The 16,499-nt window shown below is 37.2% G+C and overlaps 1 protein-coding gene across 1 annotated transcript; it reads left to right on the forward strand.

Moving 5' to 3' along the window:
- Positions 11,360–13,425, forward strand: LOC109359873. The gene is made up of 3 exons (XM_019604567.1): positions 11,360–11,530; positions 12,612–12,748; positions 13,185–13,425. Exons 1-3 carry the CDS (start codon positions 11,360–11,362, stop codon positions 13,423–13,425), a joined length of 549 nt encoding a protein of 182 aa, XP_019460112.1.

Raw genomic sequence — 16,499 nt, forward strand, 5'->3', positions numbered from 1 at the left:
GGTGATTGGTGCTGGCTGACCTGGCCTAGTGCTTGGTGCCTGGCTGACCTGACCTAGTTCTTGGTGCTTGGCTGACCTGGCTGGTGCCTGGTGCTTGGCTAACCCGGCCTGGTGCTTGGTGCCTGACTGACCTGGCCTGGTGCTTGGTGCTTGGCTTGGCTGGACAACTTTGTGCTTGATTTCTTCATGGTGAAGCAACCTTTTTTACTTTGGTTTGTTACTTGATTTTTGTTGGTTGCTTGGCACTTTTGGGCTGTTTTCTTTAAGTTAAGGTAAGCATTTGATTTTGGCAAGTTGCCTTGCCTACCTTAACATAGGTTTCTTCAAGATGAAGTAAGCTACCTTTCTTCAAGGCTAAGTAACCAAATTAAGCACATAGCATGCCATGCTTTAACTTGATTACTTTTAGCAATTCATTTTGAGCTTTTGTCTTGAATTTTGGCTTGAATTCTTATCCATCTTTGAATTTATTCTTTAATATTCAATTTCCTACAAAACTCAAAGAAAACTTGGACAAGAATTAATAAAGAACCAATTTATTTAATCATGCAAAATTCACCTAAAAAGTGTTAATTTAAGTTGGTTTTCTACAATTTGCATAGGATAAGTGCCATAGAATGATGGTGAAAAGTGTATACTTTTGGCACTTATCACACAGACTTGCTTTTTACTATGCCATGCAACTAAGGAACTGCCTAGCAAGTGAAATGTCCTACTAGTGCTCTTCCAATCCATCATACATCCAGCAAAGTCGGAATCAGATTACCTTACCAAGGATAATGAGGTATCCCTAGGATACCATAATCCCATATATATTGTTCCTTTTAAATATCTCATGATGCGGTTAACAACACTATAGTTTGAATATTAAGGAGATGCTTGAAATGTAGCACACATGTAAACACTAAACATAATATCAGGGAAGCTTGCAGTTACTTATAATAAAGAGCCAATTATCCCTCAACACTTTGTTACCTCAATCGATTTTCCCTTTTCGTGTTTGTCTAGATAGCAAGCGGACGCCATAAGTGTAGAAACATCTTTTCATTTTTCCATGTCGAACTTTTTGAGTAACTCCTTGCAATACTTTGATTAAGGAATGAAGATGCCACTTTCTATTTTTTTAATTTGCTGCCCAAGGAAGAAAGTCAGCTCACCCATCATTGACATCTCAGATTCTCCCTACATTATCTCAGAAAATTCTTTACAAAGAATGTCATTAGTAGATCCGAAAATTATATCATCAACATATATTTGAACTAATAATACCCCTCACGAACCATATATTTCAACCATACCCCTCACGAACCCTTTTTGCAAGAGGAAAGAGTTCAATCTGTGATACTAAGCTCTGGGAGCTTGTTTCAGGCCATATAAAGCCTTCTTGAGCACATGGTTCGGATATTTAAAATTTTCAAAGACGGGGAGGTTGATCAACATATACCTCCTCTTGAATGTAGCCATTCAGAAAGGCGCTCTTGACATCCATTTGAAAGAGCTTAAAATTCATAATCGATGCAAAGCGTAGGTCTCATCATAATAGATGCCTTCCTCCTGGTTGTAGCCTTTGGCCACTAAGCGTGCCTTATTTCTATTGATCTAGCCAGATTCGTATAGTTTATTTCGAAAGACCCATTTTGTACGAATCACTGGATGTTATTTTGGCTTAGGGACCACGTGCCATACATTATTGCGCTCGAACTAGTTTAGCTATTCTTGCATTGCTATACCCAGTGCACATCCTCAATGGCCTCATCGATGGTCTTAGTCTCGATTTGAGATACAAAAGCAACAAAGTTACAAAAATTACGTAAAGAACTACGGGTTACCACTCCCGTAGAGATATTAGCTATAACTTTGTCAAGTGGATGATCTTTCTTAGTCTTCCATGCGATTGGCATGTCCTGATGCTCATCTTGGTCAATTTGATCTGCTTGTTCTTCTTTGTCCGGTCCATGTCCTTAGAGTATACTTCTTCTATAGCACCTGCAACATCATCAGAAAATACCTTTCTCTTCTCTTTTGGACAAGATTCATCAAAATGAACATGTACATACTCATCTACTTGCATGGAATACTTATTAAACACTCGATAAGATTTACTATGCAATGAATACCCTAAAAATATACCCTCATCGACTTTTGAATCAAATTTTCCTAGCGCTCTTTTTCCATTATTTAAAATAAAGCATTTACATCCAAAAGCATGAAAATGAGCAATATTAGGTTTTCAGCCTTTCAAAAGTTCATAAGGAGTTTTGAAACAAGTAGGCCTTAAGAGTATATGATTTATCACATAGCAAGCAGTATGCACTGCATCAAGCCAAAAATACTAAGGAACCTTGCTCTCATTTAGCATGGTTCTAGGAAGCTCCTCTAGAACTCGATTCTTCCTCTCAACAACTCCATTTTGCTGAGGGGTACGAGGAGCCGAGAACTGATGCATGATACCACGTTTATTAAAAAATTCATCAAATTGATGGTTTTCAAACTCACCACCATGATCAAATCGAATGAACACAATTTTAAGATTAAACTGATTTTGAATTTGTTTGTTAAGGTTTTTGAAAGATTTAAATGCATCATTCGTAGTAGATATAAATAATGTCCATGTGCATCTAGAGTAATCATCAACAATTACCAAAGCATAGAAACTACCACCAAAACTCATTATTTGAGAAGGTCCAAGCAAGTCCATATGGAGAAGCTCCAGAGGTCTTGTTGTGGATATTACATTCTTTTTACTAAAATAATTTTTAACTTCTTTTCAGTTTTGACAAGTATCAAAAGTTTCATGAGTTTTGAAATCAAGTTTTGGTAGACCCTCAACCAAATTATTTTTAGATAGTTTATCTAGATCTTTTACATGAATATGAGCGATGCACCTATGCCAAATCCAGATATCATTTTCTTTAGAAATAAAACATTTTGAAAATAATATCGTGACATCTTCTTGGTTAACCATATAGATGTTATTAAAACAATGTTCGACAAATTTTACCTTATTAGATAAATTGTCACGGATTATGCAAAAACCAGAGTCAAAAGATACACGATTACCTTTGTCACAGAGTTGGCTGATACTCAATAGGTTGTGCTCCATGCCTTCAACATGTAGTACATTATTGATAACTACCTGGGTTGAGTTGCCAATTGTCCTGGTGCCAAGTATCTTTCCTTTGTTGTTGACTTCATACGTGACAAACCCTTTTTCTTTCAAGGATACATCTAGGAATTTTGATCTATCTCCAGTCATATGTCTCGAGAATCCACTATCAAGATACCAATTATGTCCATGTGCTCGTAGACATACCTACAAAATAGATCACTTGCCTTTTTCTGGTATGCAATTTATATTGGGTCGTTTTCTGTTAGTAACCAGGGAGTCATCTCCCTTTTTCATCCAGACATATACAACACTTGGTATACCATATTTCCTTATGTAACAAGAGTAGGAAGTGTGGCCATGTGTGCCACAATAAAAGCATGTAGGAACCTTCTTATTTTGAAATTTCTTATTAGGCCGAGTTACATGTCTCCTATATGGTTTTCTCCTACACATATGGGAAATGTATCCTAGTCTAGTATGGTCACCAACATTTCTAGTTTGACTAAGGATAGTGTCGAATTGATTTTGACTCTCTGTGAGTTTGGCGAATTTTTCTTTAACCTTCAAATTCTCATTTTTCAAAGTCTCGCAAGATTCACAGACAGTTGATTGACATACATTATCATTAGATCAATTGCATGTGTTACAAGAAAATATTAGAACTAAAGTTTCATTTTCAAGTTTTAGCTCATCTAATTCTTTTTGTATCAAAACTATTTTCTGCTCATTTAGAAGGATTACCCGCTTTCTATCAAAACTAATCCTAGCTAATTTCTTTAATTCATCATGCAATTCTACATAAGCATTATATAAGTCCGCATAAGGAGGTGAGTCATAAAAAGAAGAAAATGTGGTGTCAGAGTATACCTCATTGTTTACCTCCTTTGATTCCTAGTCGCAAGCTTCATTTGTTCTGGTCATTAAGCATAGCTTGACAGCCTCCTCTTCATTTGAGGTGCTTGATGTCGTACCCTCCTCTAGTACATCCCAGACTATGTAGGCTTTCTTTGACTTGATGTCCCGAGGAGTGCTCTTTTCTGAATCAACTCTCTTGAGGTAAGTAGGACATTGAAACCTCATATGTCCTGGCTTACCACATTCATGGGAGGTGAAGTGCTCTTTGTTACCTTTTCCTTTTCTAGTTGACTCACGCACATCTTTCTTCTGAAACCATTTAAAGCCTCCCTTCTTTAAGAATTTCCTGAATTTTCGTACGAGAAGGCTCAATGTTTCATCATCAAGGTCTGAATTAGAATCAACATATTATTTCTCTTCAATAGGTTGAGACGTTGTTGCTTTGAGAGATATGCTTTTCTTTTTACGGTCTGATTCCTCATGCATCGTCAAGCGACCAAACTCCATATCATGCTCTTGAAGCTTTCCAAATAATATTTCCAAAGGCATGGAGTGAAGATGCTTGTATTCCATGATAGCTGCTACTTTAGGTTGCCATCTCTTGTTAAGACAATGCAAAACTTTATTAGTTAATTCTCCTTTGGTAAAACATTTATCTATAGCAATTAAATGGTTTATTGTGTGTGTGAGTCGCTTTTGCATGTCGCCGATAGATTCACCTGGCAACATACGAAAACGTTCGTACTCATGTGTCAGGGCATTCATCGTGGCACGCTTGACTTTGCTAGTGCCTTCGTGAGTCACTTGTGAAGTGTCCCACATTTCTTTGGCACTTTGACATTGCGAAACCCGAAAGAACTCATCATATGACAGGCCCGATGTGATGATGTTTTTAGCACGTAGGTTGTATTGAACCTTTTTACATTCATCATTGATCCATAGACTCTGAGGCTTTTCTTTCGGTTCATCGTCCACTAAATGCATTGGGACGAAAGGCCCGTTGACTATGGATTCCCAAATATCCGAGTCAATGGCTTCAATGAATATCTTTATTCGGACTTTCAAGTAGGCGTATCCCTCGCCACTAAACACGGGAGAGCGGTTAATGGACGCGCCATCACCGCCAAAGGGGTTGGTGGAACCCATTTAATTTCCCTTAGGGATCATGCATATGTGGTTGAGCTAGCACGTCGTACTAGCTCTGATACTACTTGTTAGGTATTAGTGGACAGAACATACCTAGAAGGGGAAGGGTTGAATAGGTGTCGTGGCTACCAATTACCGCTTTTTGCACCGAAGCCCTATTCTGGAAGAAGCACCAATTAATCGATTAACACTTTGTCTTAATCGATTAACTCACAGAAAACATCAAGTTGCAAAGTGGCTTATTACTCAGCCACTCACCGATAATCAGATACAGATAAGGCAAATATACTTGAACAAAATTAAAGTCAATAAGGCAATATCACAGTATACAAATTATCAACTAAAATTAGGCATTTATTACAACTTGAAATGAAAGAGATAAAGGATAGAAAAATCCTGCAAAAAGGAATTTTATCCTGGTTCGTTTACGGATCCACTTGCCAACTACATCCAGGCCTCTCCTTCTGATCTCACTAATATTAAAACAAATGTATTTTTACATGCACACTTCGAATACACAAACTTAGATGCTCCCTTCTTGAATCCAAGAACCTAATTTCTCAGTTTGACTCTCCCAATCGCCATAGAAAACCTTTCTTCCGATCTAACCCCAGCCAAGAAACGTTCTAAACTCAAGACCTTTAAGCCTTGGTGAAGACTCAGTGAGTCTCTTTGGTGGTACGACACCAAGAGACGATTTCCCTTATAACAACACTAAAAACAGTACAAAAACAGAGTATTATCAAGCATAATATAGCAAGAATCATGTAAGAGAATTTCTATCCTAGAAATCTTCTAAAGAAATGCAAGAATCATGTAAGAGAAGATAGCAAATGTTAACACAGTTAATGACATGCAATTAGATCACAATTAAGCCTTAAACATGATACTATCTCTCACCATGTCACTATGCATTTTTCTTCGCCTACAATGACACAAATGAGCACGAAAAATATGCAACTTAGCAATTCTAAAATGAAAGATATGATGTGTGGTGCAAGACCTAAAAACACCGTTTATATAGAAAAGCTTTCTGATACCCAGTTAATTGATTAAGTGCCCTTTTGATCGATTAACGGGCTGTTTGAGAACGATTGAGAATAGTTGAATTCAGTTTTCAGTTATCTGTTAAAACTGATTTCACGTTACTCGATTAACTCATTCTTTAATCGATTAACTAACATCTTTTTAAGTTAAATGATAAAATGGTAAACTACCTATATGTTATACTTATCATCTATACATGTTTTACCAATATAATATGTTATACTTATCACCTATACATTTCTCTTTGGTGGTACGACACCAAGAGACGATTTCCCTTATAACAACACTAAAAACAGTACAAAAACAGAGTATTATCAAGCATAATATAGCAAGAATCATGTAAGAGAATTTCTATCCTAGAAATCTTCTAAAGAAATGCAAGAATCATGTAAGAGAAGATAGCAAATGTTAACACATTTAATGACATGCAATTAGATCACAATTAAGCCTTAAACATGATACTATCTCTCACCATGTCACTATGCATTTCTCTTCGCCTACAATGACACAAATGAGCACGAAAAATATGCAACTTAGCAATTCTAAAATGAAAGATATGATGTGTGGTGCAAGACCTAAAAACACCGTTTATATAGAAAAGCTTTCTGATACCCAGTTAATTGATTAAGTGCCCTTTTGATCGATTAACGGGCTGTTTGAGAACGATTGAGAATAGTTGAATTCAGTTTTCAGTTATCTGTTAAACTGATTTCACGTTAATCGATTAAGTCATTCTTTAATCGATTAACTAACATATTTTTCAGTTAAATGATAAAATGGTAAACTACCTATATGTTATACTTATCACCTATACATGTTTTACCAATATAATATGCCTATGATGCACAAATAACATGTATGATTTATGCATGAACATATAATAATCTAGATGGCATGTCTCATGTAAATGATTTGATTATTTTTAAGACACATATCTATGACTCTAAAAATGACTCTTGTTAGACTTAGTCTAGGTATGAGATCCTTGAGTCCATGGCATGTTGATTTGTTGAGTCATCTTCAAGCTTTGAATGAATCCCTGTCTTCATCAAAACATAGGCAATTTAATAGTGCAACACTTTGCCACTTGCACTTTCATATGGCACATATCCAAATCAAACATGTGAAATCCAACTTGATTAAACATTTTTTAAGTAAATTTCAACAGTTAATTGATATATGTTTTGTACACCTCTTTAACAGGCCTTTTCTGAATTTTAGGTGAAAAGAAATCTAAAAAGGAAGTGAAAATACAAGACAAGGAAATTCGACCAATCAAGCCAAAACACATGCCACATGTGTGCTTAAGCTAGGTGTGGCAAGCTACTAGGCATGGTAAGTCACAAGCTAAGCTTGAGGTGGCAAGCAAATTCGTGCATGCATGGCACTTATTCAGATGAAAAACACAAGTCTAGGTGCTTAATGAGCAGCTAGGCTTCGCACCAAACATCCCAACTCATCACCAACCTAACACATCAAGGGCACACTAATAAGTGCCCAAAATACCTATTTTACATATACATTTTAAGGCACTTATCCTATGAAAAAATGTGATAACCAACTTAATTCAACAAGTTCTATATAAATTTTGTAGGTTTGAATAATATAATTTTTGATTGCCTCTTATCCAATTTTTCCTTGAATTTTGTAGGAAACTGAACCAAAAAGAAATAATCCAAAAGATGGCCAAGAATTCATTCCAAATCACAAGCCAAAATCTCAAAAAGAAATGCTCAAAACAAAGAAGCTAAGCATGGCATGCTTTGTGCTTAGCATGTAACAAAAAAAGAAGACTTAGGCTTGAAGAAAGGTGCCTTTCCTTACCTTGAAGAAACCAATGCTAGGTATGCCAAGAAATACACAACTCAAAAGCTTACCTAGACTTGAAAAAATCATGCCAAAAGTGCCAAGTAACCAACTAAAAATAACTTAAGAACCGTGGGACAAAGGTTGCTTCGACTTGAAGAAAGGTAGATTCCTTCACCTTGAAGGAGTCTAGTCAGCATCTAGGCATGGACAAATTGGGCCAGGTGCCTCATTCAGATGCAGCAAACCTAGCCTTGAAGAAAGCTTGGCAAAATCATCAAGCCACTTGCATGTTATTTACTTGAAGACCAATCACATGACCTCATGCATGACGTATGCTCTGAACAACCAAGTAGGAGGTGTCAACATGCATGTAAGATAGCCCACAATAGGCTGTCCCTGCTAGCTGGCCAAGATATGGCAAGCTGCCGATCTACTAGCTTTGGGTGTGCCAAACCGCCTGGTCAGGTTCGCTTAGCGGCTAGAAAAGGAGGTCAGGCGCCCCTCAGAATGCCTATAAATGGCACCCCCATTTCCTCGCTTTAAAACATTGCACATACATTGTAAATTCTTTGTAGTTTCTTCTTCTTCTTCTTCCCATTTCGGTTATGTCTCATTTTAGACTATTTTTAAGGTTGTTGTTAGGTGTTTAGCTCATAGAAATTCAAAGGGGATGAAGTTGGCAAATGTGGTGCAAAAACATGATTTTGTAACCTCATTTGGAACCAAAAGCATCTAATCCTTGAATGGATGGCTAATGCTCCAAAAAGTTGGACTATGGTGTAAATTCTTGTACTTTTTTCTTCTTTTTCATTTATACAAGTTATTATTTTGGTTATATTGATTCTTTAAGAAGTTCTTAATGCGGTTTTAGATTGCTCACCTAAAAATTGATTTCAAGATCCAAAATGCTTCTCCTTAAAGTGTGGACAAGTGAACTAAAAAGTATAACCTTCACCTTAGCTCACTTGCCATATGAATGCATCTATTTTAAGGAACTTGTATTCCAGGCTAAAACAATGTTAACCAAGCCTGAAGTAGGGTGTGACAACATACTCCAACGAGTGGCAGTTAACCAAGCCTGAAGTAGGTTTGAAAACCATCGTTTTCATACTAGGACACAAGATAGAAGGTTAAGACACGGTGTATGGTTTAACCAATGTATAACACATAACTTACATAAATTCTTATGTTGATATTTGTTGATAGCAGATTTTAGGACAACTCTGTTGGGTATTAGCAGGTCATAATACACCTAGAACGGGGGTTGAATATGTGTCGTAGATCACTAACTCTATTTTTCCTATATTTTGCGCAAAAAAGAAAACTACTACACTTAATCGATTAAGTTTGGTATGAATCGATTAATCTATGCTGGACTTAATCGATTATGCGTGTGGATAATCGATTAACCTGTATTCTTGCAGATTCTTGATTTTAACGGTTTCTTGCTACGCAAGTTACCGATTACTAATCCTTATGCAATTAAATGATTATAGAGATTACAGAATGATGTTAGCACATATTATAACATGTAAGACATAATCAATTCAATTAGAAAGAATATAATAAGCAAAAGTAAATGATATTAGGGTTAGAAAATGGTGCATAATGAAATTTTTATCCTGGTTCGTTTCCGGTCCACTGCAAACTACATCCAGGCCTCCCCTTCACTATTAAAATATTGTTTAATACACACAAACTTATAATAAACGATAAAACATTGACGTAACTATCTTGGACTCTACAAGCTTGACAACCTAGGTTTTTCCTCTCTGTCTCGCCTACTAAGATCACCTATCTTTTCGCGATTAAGCCCCAACCATGTATCGCTTACACCAAGACCTCCTAGTCTTCATGAAGAACAACAAGATCTCTTCTTGAAGTGAAGTTACTCACCAAGAGATCACTTTCCTTGATTAAAACAGATTGAGTTTTCTTGAGTACTTAATACTCGAATATAACAATGTAAACTCAACTCTAAAACTCTAAGCAGAATACTCACAAGAACCTATTCTATATGAGAAAATTTTGCAAAGGTTTTCACAAAATAGATTTTACAATTTTCAGAAAATAGACTTTTCTTACTTTCACTTTAAAATCTTATCAAGAAAACAAGAATGAATGATATGCATGAAAAACCCTAGAGATGCATGCTACAACTTCAAGTTCTAAGTCCTAGTCGGCATGCTCTTCTTCTCTAAATTTTTCTAATGCAACCTATATTACAATGTATGCACAAAGATCTTCTGAACATGCAAGATATGAACAATGTGAACCTTATGCCACATGGGCCAGAATTTCAGCATTTATACCAAACATACTGATGCTGCTAGTAATCGATTATTCATCCACTTAATCGATTAACAGGCTGTTAAAAGTTAGTTTTTATGTCATGTATTAATCGATTAACACATCATCAACATCAGATTGGTTAGCTACTACAATTTACGATAATCGATTACATAGTACATAATCAATTATATTGATTAAAAATGTTTTTCTTGACGTGAGGTAAACTACTTGTATGATATGCACAAGCTATACATAGTTTTTCAAATATCATATCTTTAATACATAATACTATGTATGTGAATGCATGAGCCTACTTATCATATGATATCTAGATGTGATGTCTCAATTTTAATCTTATTTATGTTAAGGCTCTTGTGAGACTCCACCAAGGTTTACTTAACCTAGACTCGATCTAAGGCAAACATCTTAAGACTTCTAATAAAAATAAAGCTTACAATATCCTAAGTCAATAGATGCAACCCTTGAGTCTTCGACTGGTTGTTTTTTGTACGATCCTCAAGCTTACTTGCATGTCCATTGTCTTCATCAAAACTTAGGTTAGTGTCAAATGTGCAAGTCTTGACTCTTTGCGCTTACAAACCCAATTCCCCCCTCAACAAAAAATGTGTCGTTTTGTGGAAAGGTCAATTGGAGGGGATGCTAGTTCAACAAAATAGAAGGCAACACAATAATGGTTCGAGTGATTCTGAACCATAAAGAAGAAGGAGGCGGAGGGAAAGGAGGAATGATGATGGTTGCCATATGGGGAAGAGGATGGATGACCGAATGGATGGGGTCAAGATTAAAGTCCCTACCTTCATGGGGATGAATCATCCTGAAGCCTATCTAGAATGGAGTTGAAAATGGAGTAGGTTTTTGACTGCCATAATTATTCTAATGAGAAAAAGGTCAAGGTGGGCTTGGAATTCAAGGAGTATGGTGTGGTGGGACCAGTTTCAGAAGGAGAGAAAGAGGTGTGGTGCTGAACCAGTGGACTTTAGGGATGAAATGAAAATTGTGATGAGAAAGAGATTTGTTCCGACATCCTATCAAAGGGATATCCATAAAAAACTTCAAAGGTTGACCTAAGCAAACAAATCAATGGATGAGTACTACAAGGAGATAGAGTTGGCTCTTCTGAGATCCAATTTTCATGAGGACCATGAAGCCACTATGTCCCGATTTCTTCATGGACTGAACCAGGAAATTCAGGATGTAGTGGAGTTACAACCATATGTGGAGTTAGAGGACCTGATGCAACAAGCCATGAAGGTAGAATAACAACTGCGGAGGAGACGAACCAAATACTCTTCCAACACAAAACTCCAATCTTTAGGATGGAAGGACAAGTCTAAGAAGGAGGGGCCCATTCCAAAGGAGGCCGTGAGCTCTTCCCAATGGAAAAAGCCCATGGAAAACACCACTAGGAGTAGGGAGGTCAAGTGTTTCACATGTCTTGGGCATGGCCATATAGCTTCACAATGCCCAACTAGGAGGACCATGGTGGTGAAGAATGTAGTGGTGGAGTCTTAATCAGAGGCTTCGAGTTTAGAGGAAAGTGAAGAGGATGTTGATGTTCCAGAAGTAGATCTTCTCATGGTGCGAAGGATCTTAGGGAGCCAAGTTAGGGAGGATGAAGAAAGTCAATGGGAAAACATCTTCCATACTAGATGTTTGGTAGCAGGGAATTTTTGTTCCCTGCTTATTGATGGTGGCAGCTGTGCCAATATGGTGAGCACTAGGTTGGTTTCTAAACTCAACCTTGTGACGAGGACTCACCCAACCCCTTACCGACTACAATGGTTAAGTGAGGTTGGAGAGATGGTAGTAAACCAACAGGCAGAGGTTCCCTTCTTTATAGGGAAATATGAGGATTCCATACTATGTGACGTAGTAGTGATGGAGGCCAGCCATATGTTGCATGGCATGCCTTGGTAATATGATAGGAGAGCCATCCATGATGGTTTGTCTAACAAATATACATTTATGCATTGTAATAAGAAAATTGTATTATCACCCTTATCCCCAAGGCAAGTTGGTAAAGGTCAAAGAAAATTAAAAGAAAAAAATGAATCGAGAAAAAAAAAGAAGAAAACGAAAATGAGAGAAACGATCCACACAAAAAAAGTGAAAATGTAAAGAATGAAAAAAATGAAAAGAATGAAAAAAATGGAAAAAAAAAGATGAAAAGAAAAAAAAGAATGAAAAGAGAAAAAGTTTGATGGCTTCCAAAGGGGAAGTAAAGGGTGCTTTAATATGTAGGCAACCCCTTTATCTACTCATTGGTCAGCAATTCTGTTTAAGTAGTAACACTGATATTGTTGTACCTGATTCTGTAAAAACAATTCTGCAGGAATTTGAGGATGTATTTCCTCTTGAGGTCCCACGTGGCCTCCCACCTTTAAGAGGGATTGAGCATCATATTGATCTCATTCCCAGAGCATCTCTGCCCAATAGGCCTGCCTATCGGAGCAACCCTCATGATACTCAGTAAATCCAAAAACAAGTGGAGGAGTTGATGCAAAAGGGATGGGTTCAGGAAAGCATGAGTCCTTGTGTTGTTCCTCTCATCCTTGTACCGAAGAAGGATGGGTCCTGGAGAATGTGTACTGATTCTAGGGCAATTAACAATATCATGGTAAAGTATCATCATCCTTTCCCTATATTAGATGATTTACTTGATGAACTGTATGGAGCCTGTATATTTAATAAAACTGATTTAAAAAGTGGGTATTACCAGATTCGCATAAGGGAGGAGGATGAATGGAAAACTGCTTTTAAAACTAAATTTGGGTTATATGAGTGGTTAGTTATGCCTTTTGGGCTAACTAATGCACCCAACACATTTTTGAGATTAATGAACCATGTTTTAAAAGTTTTTGGGAAAGTTTGTTGTAGTCTATTTTGATGACATATTAATATACAGTAAGATTATGAATGAGCACTATGAACACCTTAGGCATGTCCTGCTTGTGTTAAGAAAAGAAAAATTGGATGCTAATATTGAAAAATGCTCTTTCTGTGTGGACCATGTCATATTCTTGGGCTTTCTGATTAAGGCAAAGGGGGTCCATGTTGATAAGGAGAAGATTAAGGGCATCCAGGATTGGCCCACCCCCAAAACTGTAACTGATGTTAGAAGCTTCCATGGCTTGGCCAACTTCTAATGACGCTTTGTTAGGGACTTTAGTACCCTAGCTTCACCTCTTAACGAGGTTGATAAAAATAATGTCGGCTTCAAATGGGGTGAGAAACAAGAGGAAAGCCTTTAAGAGGCTTAAATAAAAAATAATCAATGCACCCATTCTTGTTTTGCCTAATCTTACTAAATCTTTTGAAATAGAATGTGATGCATCTAATGTGGGAATTGGAGCTGTGTTAAAGTAAGAAGGACACCCAGTAGCTTATTTCAGTGAGAAACTACGTGGGCCAATGTTGAATTACTCCACATATGATAAGGAAATGTATGCATTGGTAAGGGCACTACAGACTTGACATACTTTATTTTCCACTCTTGAAACGAAACTGTTGGGTTTCGAATTAATTAAAGATTTATATATTAATGACACTGATTTTGCTAATGTATATAATAAATGTGAAAATGTTGTTGTCAATGGATACTATAGGCAAGATGGATATTTATTTAAAGAGAATCGCTTGTGAATGCCTAAAGTATCCATTAGAGACTTGCTTGTTAAGGAGTCTCATGAAGGGGGCCTAATGGGCCACTTTGGGGGTCCAAAAGACCCTAGATATGTTAAAAGAACACTTCTACTGGCCTCACATGAGGCGAGATGTGTGAAGGCACTATGAGAACTGCATTGTAGAGATGTGCAAAAGTAAGAGTATGCCCCATGGGCTTTATATTCCATTTCCCATACCTGACTATCTGTCGGTAGACTTATCCATGGACTTTAGGGTTTCTTTACCATGATCTAAATATGGAAAGGATTAAATTTTTGTTGTAGTAGATCGTTTTTCAAAAATGGCTCATTTTATACCTTGTAAAAAAGTTGATGATGCAACTCCTATTGCTGACTCGTTCTTTAAGGAAGTGGTAAGACTACATGGTCTACCACGAAGCATTTAAGTGACAAGGACACCAATTTCCTTAGTCATTTCTGGACGACCTTGTGGGGGAAGCTTGGGACTAAACTCCTATTTTCTACCACGTGTCATCCCCAAACAGATGGCCAAACTGAAGTTATTAATAAAACCTGATCTACCCTTTTGAGGTAAATCATGAAAAGGAATATAAAAAGCCGTGTCTTCCCCATGTTGAATTTGCTTACAACAGGGCCAGTCATAGTACCACCAAATTGTCTCCATTTGAGATAGTTTATGGGTTCCAACCCCTAACCCCTCTTGATTTATTACCTGTGCCTAATTGATCTGTGTTGCAACATAAGGATGGTAATTCCAAAGTGGACTATGTAAAATAATCTACATGAGCTGGTCAATTCCCAAATAGAGCGAAAGACAGAAGGATATGCTAAGCTGGACAATTAGAGCCGAAGGTAGCTGATCTTTGAGCCCAGAGACTTAGTCTGGGTCTACATGAGCAAGGAAAGGTTTCCTACGCAAAGGAAATGCAAACTCCAACCTAGGGGAGATGGCCCATTTCGTGTTCTAGAGAGGATAAATAACAGCGCCTACAAAATGGATCTGCCAGGTGAGTATGGCAATATTAGTTCCACATTTAATGTTGATGAACTTTCTCTTTTTGATGCAGGTAATTAAAACTTTGATTCGAGGTCGAATTCACTCCAAGAAGGAGGGGATGATATGAACTTGACAAAGCCCATCAATGAGGAAGTGCTAAGTGGGCTAGGAGGGCCCATGACCCAATCCAGAACCAAGAAGGCACATCAATCTCTCAACCAATTAGTGGAAGAAGTGACTGATTCAACAAAGCCTAACAAAGAAGTCAAACCCGTACATTGCATCATTTTCATAGAAGTCACCCAAGTTGGCCAAGGCCAAGGACGCTACATGAGGTTTGTGGGAGATATGTTTAATAAGTGGAGATCATCATGTCCACATGTAGTCTAGAAGTTATTTTACTTCCTTATTTCAAAGAACAATTAATAATTTCCTTTTAGGCTTCAAAGCAACCGAATAGTAGTTGTAATAAAGTGGCATTTAAGGCTTGTGTAATTCAGGTACAGAGCATGAGACATTAATGCCTTGCCTTGCTTGAAAAGGGCATGAACTACAATGGGTGAAGGATTGATTTCCTTTCCATACTTGGACCAAATCAGAATTGAAATGCAACAACTCATGGAGATTGTTTCCTTACATGAAGGGGGTGTGAAATACAAATTATGGGGGAGTCAATCCTTTCCATACTCAGACCAAATCAAGTTTCAAATCGGCTCCAAATCATGAAGATATTGGCAAGCTTTAAAACTTACCAAATTAAGATTCAACACATGTGGGAATTAGACTAAGGCAATCAGATTCAAAATTTGTTCCCAATCAATAAAGGATCATGACACATCCTTTCCTTAATGGGATTGGCGTGAAGATTCAAGGAGAGGTAAATTCAAAAACCTTGCCTTATGGATCAATTTCAGATTGGAAGAATAAACACCTTCCTTATTTGAATTTGGAATGTGTTGGGCGTGCAAATCACGAGGATACACCATCAAATCTCCTTTCCTTAATGAGAGCAACAAGTTTGGAAATCATTCAAGCAATGTATTCTTTCCTTAATTGCACCAAAGGAATGTATTCATCCCACAAACATGAATAGGGACGTGATCATCAAGGAGGACTCAATCAAAATTCAAATTATTGCCTTAAGCACAAAAATCACATGTGCAATTGAATAGGGAAACTCAGTCAATTTAATTTACACTCTCTTTCACGTGGGAAATGAGGCTTGGCCGAATTCCCTATGCTATTCATTTGTACTTTGTTTGGCTATTGAATAAAATACTTCAGATTTTATCTTGGATAATCTTTCCTTGCTAGCTGAGAGAATTCTCCTAGTTTCTTGGTTGAACCAAGATCATTTTTTATGAAGGTTCTTATTCCTTGTGGCGAAATTCATTAGGATTATCAAGCAATCAAGCTTGTGGTGCCTTCACCCTTCTACCTTTCCCAAGTTCTTTTATCCTCGCATACAATCCCATACCCCACGACTAAAACTCCCCGCAATCACCTAACCAATTCATCATCCACAAATCCATTACATAAACATCCTTCTCGGCCAAAAACCACATCCAAAACACCAAAA

Source organism: Lupinus angustifolius, chromosome LG11, assembly GCF_001865875.1.
Source record: "Lupinus angustifolius cultivar Tanjil chromosome LG11, LupAngTanjil_v1.0, whole genome shotgun sequence".
Taxonomy (NCBI): Eukaryota; Viridiplantae; Streptophyta; class Magnoliopsida; order Fabales; family Fabaceae; genus Lupinus; species Lupinus angustifolius.